Raw genomic sequence first — 14654 nt, forward strand, 5'->3', positions numbered from 1 at the left:
TGGGCATCTTACCTGATGGAAAAACACACTCACGGTCTCAAAGCAAGTTGAAGTCATTGCCTTCCTGCTTTACACCTGCGCCCACCCCAGATCCTGTCTCGGTTGGGGACTGCCATCCTCTCAGGGCTCTGGCTCCCAAGCCTGAAGCTGGGAAGCATCTCCCACACTTCCTCCCTCGCCCCCCAAACCGCTCTAAGCCAGTCAGTCTTCAAATCCTGCTAATTTTACTTCCTGCCTCAGACCCCCGACTCCTCCCCCTCTCTGCCCCACTACCCCAGTTTGGGCCCTTGTCATTGTTCTGCTGGACAACTGCAGTGGGTGTGAGCTGGTCCCCTGACCTCTGGCGCAACCCCACTGATGCACCTGCATTCCTCAGCTACACTATCTAAATAAAATGCAATATTTCCCTAGGGTTTCCCAGTGGAAAGCCCTTCAGCACTCTCTGCTTTCTGCAGGAGGGGTTCATGTACATGGTTGTAAAGGGTCCATCAAAACGTGGCTCCCAGATGCATGTCCAGCCTCCCTTTCTGCTGCTGTTCACCGCTGTTGAGTCCGAAATCTCCAGCTGTTTGGGGTCACCTGCTCCTGTCATGCTACTTCATGCTTTGCTGCCTTTGCTTGTACGTCCTTTACCTGGAATGCACTTCTCACCTTTCCTGGCCTGGCTGACTTCCTGCATCCTTCAAGGCACAGCTCAGGAATCATCTCTGCCAGGAGATGTTCCTGAAGCTCCAGATTGGGCCAAGGACCCCCTGTGGGTGTTCTCACAGGAGCCTGTTCACCCGTGTAGTTTCCCGCTGCTACGTTATTTGACATCACCTGGTTATACACCTGTCTGCCTACAAGACATGTGTCTTAACACTCAGGGCCATGCCTTGCCCGTGCAAGGAGCTCAATCAGCCTTTGCTGAACTCAGCGGAACAGGATCAATCAGGTTGCCAGGTTTTGTAGATGTTGTGCCATGTTACGTATTTTTGTCCCCATTTCTGATTTTCTGTTTTCAGGTGTCTCTGTTCAACTATGTATTTTTGATTTCTTGGGCTTTTGCTCTGCCGTACACCAAGCTCCGCCGCCTGGCTTCAAGCGTCTGCACTGTGTGGACATGTGTGATCATTGTCTGCAAAATGTTGTACCAGCTGCAGACCATTAAGCCTGAGAACTTTTCTGTCAACTGTTCCTTGGTGAGCCTCAGACACGGGGTTGGCGGGGCGGGGGGGCGGGGGGGCCGGGGGTGTGTCTCCTTGCCTGGCCTTCAGGGAAGGGAGGCAGATACTGGGGGACACACATCCCCAGCACATCCTGTCTGGCCTTCATCAGCTCAGCAGGTTGGAGGCATCCTGGCCCCCCGTCTCTTCTGATGCTGAGATTTCCCCCGTGAAGTGGGTCTTCTCTCCCTCCAACCATAGAGGGAGACTACTCTGAACTCTCCTAATCCATGGGTCCATTTCTTACTCCCCTTTCTCTTCTTTTCAGCCAAATGAAAACCAAACGAATATACCCCTGCAGCAGCTGAACAAGTCTCTGCTTTACAGTGCCCCCATTGACCCAGCAGAGTGGGTCGGCCTGAGGAAGTCCTCTCCTTTGCTTGTCTACCTGAGGGTAAAGCCTTCGTCACTCTAAGTTTGTGCGTCTGCCAAGTTAATGTCTGGAGCCCTTTCCCGGGAGACGCTAACTTCAGCTTTGATAGGGGCCTCATCCTCTTACATGGTGTTTGCAGTCACCTTTGAAACAGACGACTGAACATTAAAATCAGTATTGCATTATGCTGAAAAGAAATCGATTGAGTAGTTTGAGATTGATTGAATAACGTATGACAAGTATATTCACTGGAACATTATAAAACCACTCAAAGACAGAGGTAGATTGACACTATCAGACACTGAAAGATGTCCAAAATATACTGTAACGTTGAAAAAAAAAAGCAAACTTCAAAACACCATTCATAGGATGAAGTGTTTTAGACACAAAGAAAAAATACTGAGTAAATTATACCAAATGGTCAGCAGTGATCGTTTCTGAGAAGTAGGTGTCACGTCACAAGAAATGTTTGCTATCTAAATTCTACAAATTTTAACCAAGGGCATATATTATGTTTAGAGGTAGCCAAATAAAAAGAGCATATCTTTGAAAAGGAAATTTTGATTGCAAGTAGTTGTAACAAACATAAGGAAAGCAATAAAGTTCAGATTATTCACATTTTATTCTGATGGATAATCTGGGCATTTTACTTTGATGGATTATGCTGACAATGCACTTAAAACCTTTGTACTCAACTCCCAGAATTTGAAAGTGCGCTAAGCATCTCATTTTTCTTGGTGTAGCTTTGTAGTTTTTTGCTCATGTGGCAGATATCGTTTGTAATGTATGAATGATGTCTACCATTAAGAGCTGTTGTAAAGATAAAACAAACTTATATTTGAAAAGGGGGATTAGAATAGTGTCTGGCACATAAATGTTAACTATTTTATTATTATTGTTATCATCACTATTATTATTTTGTGGTATAATCAGCATATTTTTCCACCTACTGCTCTCTCTAGACAGCTTTCAGAGGTGTTCAAAACTCCCCCCTCTAATGCAAGTCCCACTCGGCAGTTCAGTCTGTTTCCTGGGGTCCTTGTAGGATGCTGTACAAGAGTTTCTCACTTTTAGTTGCAAAGAAGGTTGGACGACCCTCCCAAGGTAACTGGACAAGGCTTCCAGGTTCAGTGTGTACTTTTTCAGGAACAGGCATGACCATCACCTGTCTTTGGTGTAGAGGTTCCAGATCCTGTTATCATGGAAATTAGCCTGATTTGCATATTGGAGATAACTCCACCCTTGTTCCCATAAAACAGGGAAAATGAGCATTGAATTCAAGACTGTATTTTATAGAGGTGGGATTTGATCATGCACTGTTCTTTTAGACACCCAGAATGGAATGAGATGGTATCTCGTGGGGATTGTTTAAATGACCACGTGGTGTCACATGCAGTTTCCTTGCTTTCCAGAACAACCTCCTGATGCTGGCCATTCTGGCCTTTGAGGTCACCATCTACCGCCATCAGGAGTATTATCGCGGTCGGAACAACCTCACGGCCCCCGTGTCTAAAACCATCTTTCACGACATTACAAGACTCCACCTGGATGATGGACTTGTCAATTGTGCCAAGTATTTCATCAATTACTTCTTCTACAAGTTTGGTCTGGAGGTCAGTTTCCTTGCTGACCTGTTTTCTTTCTTTCCTGTGAAAATTCCAGTGGCTGCTTTCGGCCAGGTGGCCACTGGGGCTTTGTGGCACGTCTCTGTCTCCTCAGGATCCGGGAGGAGCCTAACTGAAGGGTTAGCCTGGCCTGGTTGAAAGTCTCCAGGACCCGGTGCCAGTCCCCTGCTCTGTGGCAGTGGACATGGCCTCTCGGGATCTCTGGTCTTACAGATGTGTGGATGTCTGTTTTGTGCCTTCTGGATGCGTAACCTTAGCCAAAATGCACTGTTTTGACCTGAATGGTGTGGTAGGCCTGCCCTTGATAGAATGTACTTGGAACAGTGATGTTTCATGGCGAGATCATAGAGGTAATTCCCTCCACCATTTGAAGTGGTTCTTATTGACAGTGACCTGGTTAGTTTTTCTGTCTCCATGATGCAAACACCCCCAAAGAGGCAGCGCAGGTGAACACCTGCAGGGACCCGGCCCCAGGAATGCAGGTCTCCACCGCCCGCTCGGGGTGCGCCGCTGACACCACTCCCCTTCCCCGCGAAGCCGACTCTCTGCTTCTTTTCATCCTTACACAGACCTGTTTCCTCATGTCAGTTAACGTGATCGGTCAGCGGATGGATTTCTACGCCATGATTCACGCCTGCTGGTTGATTGCCGTCTTGTACCGGCGCCGAAGGAAAGCCATCGCGGAGATCTGGCCCAAGTACTGCTGCTTCCTGGCCTGCATCATCACCTTCCAGTACTTCATCTGCATCGGCATCCCTCCCGCCCCGTGCCGAGGTGAATGCCCCCCCGCCGGGAGCCTGCTCAGGGACAGTGGGGACAAGGGCACGGAGGGGCGCCCTGACCCGGCTCCTCCCGCCTCCACCCTGCAGATTACCCCTGGAGGTTCAAGGGCGCCAGCTTCAACGACAACATCGTCAAGTGGCTGTACTTCCCAGACTTCATCGTGCGGCCCAACCCCGTGTTCCTCGTGTGTAAGTGGGGCCGTTGGGATTCCCACTTGCTCGTCCTTCTCCTGGTGGTGCGTTCGTGCGCCCCCCCTACCCCCTGTACAGTCACAGGCTGTCTCCATGCGTCAGCATCCCAGGCTGCTAGTGGCTTCTGCTGGCCCTGTTACATCTGCAGAGTTAAGACATAGCATCGGAAACACCATGTTGGCTTTCATGATTTCACTTACCAATGCACAACCCCACTCTCCACCACCACACACCTGTACACACCCACCTTCTAGAAGGTGGACTGCAGGGGGAGGCCTTGTCCTGGGCAAATCGCTTGCTTCTTGCTGCCACCGCAGACATACACCTACAGGTGGGCTAGGGTAGCCAGAAGGACGCAGCCGGGCCACAGATGCTCCTGAGTGGGGCTGCAGCCCGAGCCCGTCCAAGGGCGGGTGACCATCCAAAGGTTAAGGTCTGGGCTCCCACCGTAGGGGGTGGAGGTATGGTGCTGCCCACCCACGTGTGGGTGTAGATTAAAGACAACGGCCCTGGGAGGGGGAACTGTTCTGGGCAGCCGGCCGTGAGGGCAGCTCCGTCCTCTCCACCCGCCCCCGTCGGCCGCCGTCTTCACCTGCTCTCACCAGCCTCCACGCCCTGTATGTTCTGGTAAGTCTGGTTAGCAGTGCAGAGGGGGACGGAGAGGACAAAGAAAGCCAGAACGCCTGCATCTACGGCTTGTAAAGAGATAAAGATGACGGAAAGTGCTCAGTGGCCCCTCAAAGCTTCAGGGGGAGATCAATGCAGACAAACATTGTCGTGTAAGAGATTCGTGAAGACTAGTCATCGCCTGTTGCTTTCACTCACCGACGAGCAGACAGCGTCCAGGGACTCTCCCCCGGAAGCCCCGGAGCGTCTGTGGTCCCTCCTGCGTCCCCGTGGTGGGCGGGGGAGGTTGGAATCCAGGAGGAAGTGAACTCTCAGGACGTAACTCAGGTAGCAGATGAGGAGCCACTGGTACCCCGTGGGGACCCCTCCTCGCATCCCTAGATGCAGAGGGGGAGCAGGGGGTTTCAGTTCCCGTGTCTGTCTTGCCAGATGACTTCATGCTGCTTCTGTGCGCCTCCCTACAACGGCAGATTTTCGAGGACGAAAACAAGGCCGCCGTGCGGATCATGGCAGGTGACAACGTGGAGATCTGCATGAACCTGGACGCGGCCTCGTTCAGCCAGCACAACCCCGTCCCCGACTTCATCCACTGCAGGTAACGCGGCCGCCCGAGCGCACAGCCCCTGGGAAGGTGCATCCCCGGAATCCGTGCCTCCAGCTCCCCCTGCCTTTCCCGGGGAGCTGACCTGCTGATTGCACCCCCAAAGGCAAGAATCATGGGGCAGGATGGCCCAGTGGTCTGGAAGCCGAGCCTCCCACTTTTCCTCCATCCTCCGTGGACAGCCTTCGGCGGCTCTGGAAAGCACCTGCCCCCGAACCCCAGGACAGCCCCGGGCCTCACTTGCTGCCCAGGAGCCCCGGAGGCTCCTCCGCAGAACGTGTTGACTGGTGTTTCCGTGTCCTTCTCACAAGCTTAGTTTTATGATTTCTGAACCTGAAGCAAGTCAGGGCTGAGGAGCGGAGGCCGGGCCTCCTGCAGGAGGAATTAACAGCTGCAGGCAGGGGAGGGAAATGTGTGGAAAACATACGGTGCGCTAACACGCACGTGTTGCACGCGCAAACACACACTCACAATCACGCCAGCAGCCCAGTTCCACCGACTTTAAGCCACGCACATCAGGAGGCCCTGTGGGCTTTCAGATCTCATCCCTGGACTGAGTCACTAACATTACCTGTGTGATCCTGGGACGCTGAGAAACACCGACATCTTATTCATTCTCCTGTGTGTTAAATCAAGGATGAGTGTAATATATTTTAGGAAAAAATCATAGAAACATTTAAAAGTGTTGAATGTTTTAGTCTAAGAAGAGTAAAGTTCAAAAGTTCGCTTATGTGACAGTGTTCCTCTAAGGCACAACTTATTCCCTGACGATGCTGGACAGTTGCACATATTTATCAGAGATGACTTGTTAACTCCCACAAAATAACTACTCTTTTATCAAATATCTGACCCACAATTGGTTCTTCCGTGCTTCTTTCCAAATCTGGGAAGAGAAACAACCAAAGCAAAACCTCCAAAACTGAGAGGCTGTAATTAAGTGAATACAGATGGGCTGATGGCCCAGGCCAGGGAAGCTGCGGCAACTGCTTTCATTGCGGGAGGATGGAGGCCCGAGCACCTGCCACCTTCAGGGAGTTATAGTGGAAGAATGGCTCCCACATGTCAGCTGAGGGAGCTGCAGAGAAACTGTTGGACAGAGCCTGGAAGCTCTGGGTCTGCTTGGGCAGAACTACCTCTCATCTGGAGGAGAGATTTTCACCTCTAGCAAAACCTTTGTCTTTGTTTTAATCCATTAATTTCCAGTTCATGGAAAGGAATCCCTTCTTAACTGTTCTCTTGCTCCAAGAGGCATCTGTATCTTAGAATTTCCTCGGCCTCCTATAGAAAGACAGAGAGGGTTTTGAGTGCTCAGGGAGTAGGCAGAAAATGTTGCCACTTGTGGGAAGTTTGGCCCAAATTCGATGAAAATAAACATGCATATGGTGTTTTCACAAGGTACCACTCTGTCCATCACTAAGTGGGTGAGGGTTTCCTGTGGACCAGGCAGTGATCAGTGAGAGGTGAACACAGAGCTCCCAGGCTGGCCTGGACAGAGCCTCCAGACAGAGTCAGGAGGACAGTGTGAATTTGTTCCTTCCTCAACTAGAATCTCCTGACTTGATTTGTGTTGTTGTTTGTGTCGTCTTTCGGTTCTGTTTTGCAGATCGTACCTGGACATGTCCAAAGTGATCATCTTCAGCTACCTCTTCTGGTTCGTGCTCACCATCATCTTCATCACCGGGACGACCAGGATCAGCATCTTCTGCATGGGTTACCTGGTGGCCTGCTTCTACTTCCTGCTCTTTGGGGGCGATTTGCTGCTGAAGCCCATCAAGAGCATCCTGCGGTATTGGGACTGGCTGATTGCATACAACATCTTTGTGATCACGATGAAAAACATACTGTCGGTAAGTGGCTCCACTGTATAACACATTTGTGGTTTCAGCGTCAGAGTAAACGATCCATTCAGTGGTTATTAAAAGCCCGTGGCCTGTCACACTGCTCTCTTAAAAGCCCCAGGTAAGATGCTTGCAAACTCAGAATTCAAATGACCATTTATTACTCGTTGTTTTACCATATTAAGCAGAATCCTTTTTGCTCATTTCCACCCTCTCAAGGACAAGAGGATATGTATTCATAGGAATAAACCCTAAAATGTATTTTATGAATTAAAATCCATCCTTCTGAGGAACGATCAGTGATCATTCCTGCGATGGGCTACAGTGTGGCCCTTTTATGAGTTGAATCAGTCATGGGATGTCTTCAAAAATTGTATCCTATTGGCTAAAAGCAACTCTTTTACCTAGAAAGAGCTGTGGAAGTGTAAATAGAATGAGCACGGTTCTCCATGGCACCGCTTGGGGTGGGGATGAGGAGGGATGGGCCCCTGAAGGCACAGCTGCTTTATGAAGCCCTGAGGTGAGGGTGGATGCAGGGGAAGCTTTATGGCTGAGCTTCAGCGTCTGGACTAGAAAGCAGCTAAGACAGTGGAGGGTTGAGACAAACACCTCCCGTCCACAGAACCTGGCTGCTTCTCTATTAAATATCCATGTTCCAGGGCGCATCGTAGATAAACTGCCCACGAGTCATGCCAGAATCACATGGATTCTTTTAGGCCACAAAGACACCTTTTAAACTATTTATTGTGTCAGGAAATTAAACAACGACCTTTCATGAGCTGAAGGAGTTAATCCACCTCTAGCTGCAACTTAAAGTGAATCCCAGGGCCTGCTACTCACCGGCTGTAACTGACAGTGCATTAGAAGAACAGTGATGTACGATTTCCTGCTTCTCCCCTTCCTGGTACTTACAGATGAGCTCACCAGGCAATTCTACTGGAAAGCATTTGACTTTTTTATTTTGACACATGCACTGCTGTGTTTAGAGGTCTGGGGAAGCCAAGTCTATGTAACCAGGAGTATGTATTTGAAGAATTTATTTTGTGTCCTGTCCATTAGAATGCTAAGTTTCTAGCTGATAGTAAAAATGATTTTTATTCATCAATTCAACCCCAGCAGTGTGTGTTTGCCTGTGGGGTGGTGTTGAGAGTTGTTGGAAAGGGGATGAGATAGGACAGGAGGTCACCCTTTCATCCTAAAACCGGTCTGATGGGCAGAGATCTGCGGCTGGAGGCTGATCCCTATGACTGTTCCTGGAAAGTGTGTGGCTGCAGAACCACTCGTTCATTCATTCGTTCTCTAAACCTGTTTGCAGACCTGATCTTTGCTAGGCACTGTTTTATATCTTGAAGAACTAGAGGTGAATAGTACTCAGATTTTACCCCTAAGGAACTCACATTCTAAAAGAGAAGATAGACTTTCTTATAAATAATTACAGTACACTCTGTTAATGCTCATTATCACAATATTTTAAGAAAGCAATACAAAGCAGAATGCCTAATTTCTGGCCTAGATAAGTTGGGAAGAGGCTTCCTGGAGGCGTTGCCATGTGAACCCATCAGAAACTTGAATTCAGGGGTGTCCAGGGAGACAGAGGGGGGAAGATATTCCCTGAGGAGTAGGCTATTTTCCCCCCTTGGGATGTGAACTTAACTGTGACAAGAAATCACTGTTATGAGACAACAACGTGACAGTCCACAAAGAAGTCTCCTTTACTCAGAGAATTGGCTGAAAAAGAATTGGCTCAAAGCACATACTCTGTTCCTGCTCTAGGAACTACACCAGGCAGCTTATGTTTGTGATCATCTCCTGGCAAATAGCATAGGTTTACTATGTCTGACTCTGTCTGACTCGTGAGAAAATAACTGCCAAAATCCCAGTCCTGGATCCGTGCTCACCCATTTGCCATCACAGAGTCGGGCTTGTTCCTACGATGGTCTAAGATTTCCTCTTTGGGAAGAGAGGAGCTTGCAAGTTCAGAAAGCATCACGTTCAGGGTTCTCCCCTTGCTCCTTGAGTTTAACTCCCTCAGGAAGTGAAACATCAAGCGCTCTACCCGGTGGGGACTGGATTTGGGGCCCCGTCCACCACCAGACTGGGACTTTGGGAATTCTTGCACGCGTTGGGATTGCAAGACATCAACCTTTTCTCTGGGTGCGGAGCTTCAGGATATGCCTTTCCCCTTCGTTTTTCAGATAGGAGCATGCGGCTATATTGAAAAATTGGTTCAAAATAGTTGCTGGTTGATCCAAGCTTTCAGCCTGGCCTGCACAGTCAAGGGCTACAAAATGCGTAAGTATGAAAAGCAAATTTGGGAACAAGAGGACAACGAAGGAAGGGCAGTTGTATTGTTCTAATTTAAAAACTGGGCCGAAGCCCCTGAAGGGGAGAGGTGAAGGGACGTGAGTCAGCGTCTGCACGGAGATGTGGGCTTGTGCCACGCTGGGGATCTGTGCTCAGGACACACACCCCCCACCGCATCTCTCATCCTCTTCTACAAACATCCCTGTCGCCCTCCCCAAGCAGGTCTAGGGGGCAGGTGTGGCCTTTAGCAACTCCTTGAACTTCCTTGAGTTACGATGGGAAGGGTCACAGATGCCCACACACACCTGTGGCTGCTGCGGTTGGAATCTCGGTCATCAAAGTAGCTCTGCCTCCAGACCCCCCCTCCTCTGAAGCTCAGAGAACCTCCACCGTGGGAAGGCAGTTGGGAGCAGCAACAGGGTGTCTGGAGTTAGATTCCCACCTGGACGGAGGCAGGAGTTCCATTTCCGCCCCTCTGCCTCTTGCGTCAGAACCATGGACAGCACCTCCATCCTCCTTGGCACCCAGGATGGGACCTTGAACATGACACCCCTCCCCCAACTCTGCCTTCCAATCCTTGCTACACTTTGCAGAGGATGAGGAGGCACTGGAGTTTGTTCTGACTTAGGATCAGATGTGCTGTTGACACCCCTTCTTCCAATAGACCGTACCTGCTCCCCTGGCTACCTTTGGGGGAGCCCATTCCCAGAACATGTGTCTTTTTTGTACCAGAGATTTCCTCTGGCATTGGGACATGCAGATGTTATTTCTCCATGGCCCTTACTGGGTGGGAGGGGTCCCTTTCCATCCTCTGCCGTACATTATCAAGAGCTCACTTTGTGGTCAGCCTTATGAATCAGTGCTGATACTGGATTTGAAATGTGTGCCCTTGACTGTGAATAAATCCACTCAGAGGGACTCAGTGCATCGGAAGTTTGCTGTTACACCTGTGTGATTTCCCAAGTCTGATCATGCCACAAGAGTTTATAAAATAACAATGAAAATGGGTGTAAATTTTAATTTTTTTCTTCTTTTTCTTTTTTTTTTTTTGCCCCAGCTGATGATGATTCCTCGTGTAAACTACCCAGCGGGGAAGCGGGGATTATTTGGGACAGCATATGCTTTGCCTTCCTCCTGCTGCAGAGAAGAGTTTTCATGAGTTACTATTTCCTGCACGTCGTGGCGGATATAAAAGCTTCACAGATCCTGGCTTCGAGGTGGGTCAGGCCAAGGAATCAAGGGGTTTCTCTTAAGAAACCTGTCGGGAAGTGATATTGCACTCTGATTCCTGTCTGAGCTTGCTTGTAGAACCCACAAGAAATTAAGAGATCCCTTCCAGGAAAACTGATCCAAGAAGGCTTTAGCCCAAGGCCTTTAAGATCTAAAACAGAAGAGTAATAAGCAAGTCTATGGAGGGAGTCATACCTTATGAGGACTGGGACACCCTTGAAGGTTAAAGATGGACTGGTTGTCTGAGCCCCTCGGTCCAGACCTCATCACTGGAGTAGGTCCTCTGGCCTCAGTCAGAACAGGAACATAGGCCACGTCGGTCCAGAGTCTAGTCCGTCTCCCCCCACCCCCACCCCCCCCCCGCCGCCGCCTCCTTTTTAAGAAGAAACTCCTGAAGACAGAGAAAAACATAATCATCTGCTATTTTTCAGACCGTAGACAGAGGAACGTGTTACTCCAGCCTCACCCTAAACCCTTCCTATTTGTCTTTCCTTATCCCCTTCCTTTCAGGCTCTTTTTCCCCAACAACCTGATTTTTTTCTTCTCTGGGCCAGTGGCACTGTTTGATTATTACTTTCTCCTTAGATTCCCCCTTTTTCCATTTTCTGCCCCGGATCGTATAGGTTTAGGGAAAAGACTGGGAAGAGAACTAGGTACTAAAGAGGATGCCATTGAGATGGGGGTCAAAGGGCAGCTGCATGATCCCCAAGAGCGAGCCTGTCTCTCAGACCCTGGCCCTGCCTCGATCCCATGGGACCCATGGTGCTAAACGACCTTATAAATGCTAGCATGTATCATATCAATTGCCAGTATTGATCATTCTGATTCTCTTTCTATACCACCAGTGTTCCCAGAGCCTATTTCTTCTCCTGCCAGGAGAAGCAAAATGTGTATTTCAAAGGTCCATTTAAAGGCTGAGAATTCCCAGCCTTTGTTAACTAACTTGGAGCCAAATAGGATGAGAACCCAGTTGGGCACCTACATTTTTTTTTTAACATCTTTATTGGAGTATAATTGCTTCACAATGGTGTGATAGTTTCTGCTGTATAACAAAGTGAATCAGCTATACATATACATATATCCCCATATCTCCTTCCTCTTGCATCTCCCTCCCACCCTCCCTATCCCACCCCTCTAGGTGGTCACAAAGCACTGAGCTGATCTCCCTGTGCTATGTGCCTGCTTCCCACTAGCTAGCTATTTTACATTTAGTAGTGTATATATGTCCATGCCACTCTCTCACTTCATCCCAGCTTACCCTTCGGGCACCTACATTTAATCCGAGGAGGCTTGCTGCACCCTCAGCTCTCACCATGTAGATGGACGCTGACTTCATTTAGGGACAGTAATTTACCATTACAGTTGTTTTCCTAACACCCAGGACATCATTTGCAGAGCAGAACACAATGTCTCATCCCAGTAGTAACCTTATTTACTTGAATGTAGCAGCCAGTCCTTTTGCTAGCAAATGCGTCTTTCTCACCTTCCCCTAAAATTCGGTCCTTAGACACTCAGGACATAATAGTAAGCCAGCATCTTTTTCTCAAAGTTGTTGCAGTTATTCACAAAGCATATTCTTCCTGTTATAGAAACTGGTGGCTTTGGTCAGAGTGCAGCTCGTGCTTGTCAAAAAACAGCCATGTCTTAATAAGCACTGAACTCACAATGCAACTTCCAAAGACTAGACATTCATTCATTCACTCGGTTGCCGCCTGCTCTGTTACGAGGAGGTGGATGCTTGCCCTGCGTGCCCTCCTAGAGCCTGCAGACGGGCGGGGAGATGGACCCGTCCACAAGCCGCGGCAGGTGGTGGGAACGCACGTGATGCAGGAGGCATCCGGACACCTGGGGATGGTAGGCAGGTGTGCAACCAGCCACGGGGCAGGACCAAGGCAGCCTCCATTCCAAGCTACAGCCTGAGGGATGAACAGGAGTGAGAGGAGGAAGGTGCAGGAGGGAGGCAGCCGAGGGAGGTTACTGGGGGGTCGGAGTGGCTGACACACAGATAGGTGAAGATGAAGACAGTAAGTGGAGAGAAATAAGCTGCGGCAAGGTCAGATTATCAGGGGCCTTAGAAGCACGTTTATGACTTTAGAAGTGGCTGCACTTGCTTTTCAGAAGCCCACTCTGCTTGTGGGCTGCAGGACAGATGGGGTCTAAGCAGGACCATAGGCGAAGGGACCAGTTAGGTGGCTGGTCTGATGATCCAGGATGGAGATGATGGCCGGGACCAGGAAGGGATAAATTAAGATAGTTCAGAGGTGAAACTGGCACAGCTGGAAATCGATTGGTTGGCAGGGAGGTGGTGATGGGGAGGGAAGAGAGGAGGGTGCTGTGCCCAGGATTCTGGCCTCAGCAGGTAGTGGGGGGGGGCAGCCCCAAAGGTAGAGGGTCTGAGGAGCTCTCAGCCGGGAGTGGAGATGGGCTCTGACTGTGGAGCTGTGGGTCTCGTGAGCTTGTGAAACACACGCAGCCCATTGGGAAGCACTTGGGCAGCTGAGTGGGCGGGTCTGGAGATGTGAGGAGACTTGAGGGTCATCGATATGCAGACGGTGTTGGGGCAGTGGAGTGATTGGAGCTGCCCGGAGAGAATGTGGAGGTGAGACAAGGACCCTGGGGAGCAGTCACACCTCAGAGATGGGTGGGGAGTCTGAGCCAGTGGGAGAGCGTGGGCCCGAGGACGGCCGCTTCAGAGCGGAAGTTCAGTAGACAAGATACACAGAGACAAGGCTGAACGCTGAAATCAGTGACCTCGACAGGTGGGGTCAGAGCCAAACACCAACAAGTTTAGGTTGAGGTGACGGCTTGGGGACAGTGCCTGCAGGATATCTGACTGCAGGGACAGTGATACAAGGCCGTGCGTAGAAACCCGTGGGGTGTGCGTGGTTCTTTTTCTAAGATGAGCAGACCTGAGCATGTTTGCATGCCTGTGGGCAGGATGCGGTGGGGATGGGAAGGTCGAGATGCAGGAAGAGGGGCCGAGAGGGAAGGCCGGGGCCCCTCAGGCTGCGGATGGGGAGGCACTGGCCATTGGCGTGGGCTGTCACCTCCTCCACGTCACCGCAGGAAAGGGCATCCGGGGTGGGTGGCAGGAGGCTGAGAATCATTGCCTCGTGACTTTGTTCTCTCTGGAAAGCAAGCAGCTGGGTCGTCTGCCAGGAGTGAAAAGCCCTTGACAGAATTCTAGTTTGAGGAAAGTGTAAGGAGCTTGAAACAGCCGCTGTAGAAAAGTAGAATTTGCGGGGCATGGGGGAGGGGGCGGTTCGCCAGATCCTCTGCCCAACCCTGCATTCCTGCACCGCTGACGCCCCGTCATCAGGCAGCACAGGACCCACATCCCAACGGGCTCCCGCAGACTTGGGATTTGCCAGGCTGATGGGATGGACCCCAATGGGACAGAGCTGAGGATACTGAGAAGTTGATGAGCTCTAGGGGACCTGGAAGTGGCTTGAAAAGTGAGAAGGAACAGAAGGGAATGAAAGGACAGGAGGAGGAGAATCAAAGGGAAGGGGCTGGACGGCGCATCCCATTGCATTTCCCCTCACGAAGCCCCAGCTTGCTCCACGCCCTTTCCTGCTTACTGAGTAGAAAACGAACCTGAACTCACCCCTCCTTAAATGTCCCCCTCATGGGACGACCATAATGAGGGCAGGTCAGGGGGACAGGCTTGAAGAGGCTTGAAGAGGCCTTGACAGTCTCAGAAAACACACACCGTTTTCTTTTCTCTTGTCCGCAGGGTTGTAAGCAGCCCCTCCCCCCAGGGGAGGCAGGAGGTGGTGCGTGTCCATCCACAGGGAAGGGGCTCCCACTCCCAGCCAGGCAGCTGCCCCCAGAGAAATCTTTTCTAGCCCTTAGTAAACGTTGTCAGGGGAAGGTG

At 50.3% G+C, this 14654-nt stretch overlaps 1 protein-coding gene across 4 annotated transcripts in view; it reads left to right on the top strand.

Annotated features, from left to right (window-relative positions):
- PIEZO2 (piezo type mechanosensitive ion channel component 2) overlaps positions 1–14654 on the top strand; it is a 348479-nt gene that overhangs the window by 274027 nt on the left and 59798 nt on the right. For all 4 annotated transcript variants that reach the window (XM_036823700.1, XM_036823703.1, XM_036823702.1 and 1 more), the window contains 9 exons: positions 1005–1181; positions 1474–1599; positions 2991–3191; positions 3773–3977; positions 4073–4174; positions 5234–5399; positions 7009–7252; positions 9439–9535; positions 10605–10764. In XM_036823700.1, coding sequence (XP_036679595.1) covers positions 1005–1181; positions 1474–1599; positions 2991–3191; positions 3773–3977; positions 4073–4174; positions 5234–5399; positions 7009–7252; positions 9439–9535; positions 10605–10764 — 1478 coding nt within the window. The remainder of the gene's footprint in view (positions 1–1004; positions 1182–1473; positions 1600–2990; positions 3192–3772; positions 3978–4072; positions 4175–5233; positions 5400–7008; positions 7253–9438; positions 9536–10604; positions 10765–14654) is intronic.

Source organism: Balaenoptera musculus, chromosome 14 (genome assembly GCF_009873245.2).
Source record: "Balaenoptera musculus isolate JJ_BM4_2016_0621 chromosome 14, mBalMus1.pri.v3, whole genome shotgun sequence".
In the NCBI taxonomy this organism is placed as follows: Eukaryota; Metazoa; Chordata; class Mammalia; order Artiodactyla; family Balaenopteridae; genus Balaenoptera; species Balaenoptera musculus.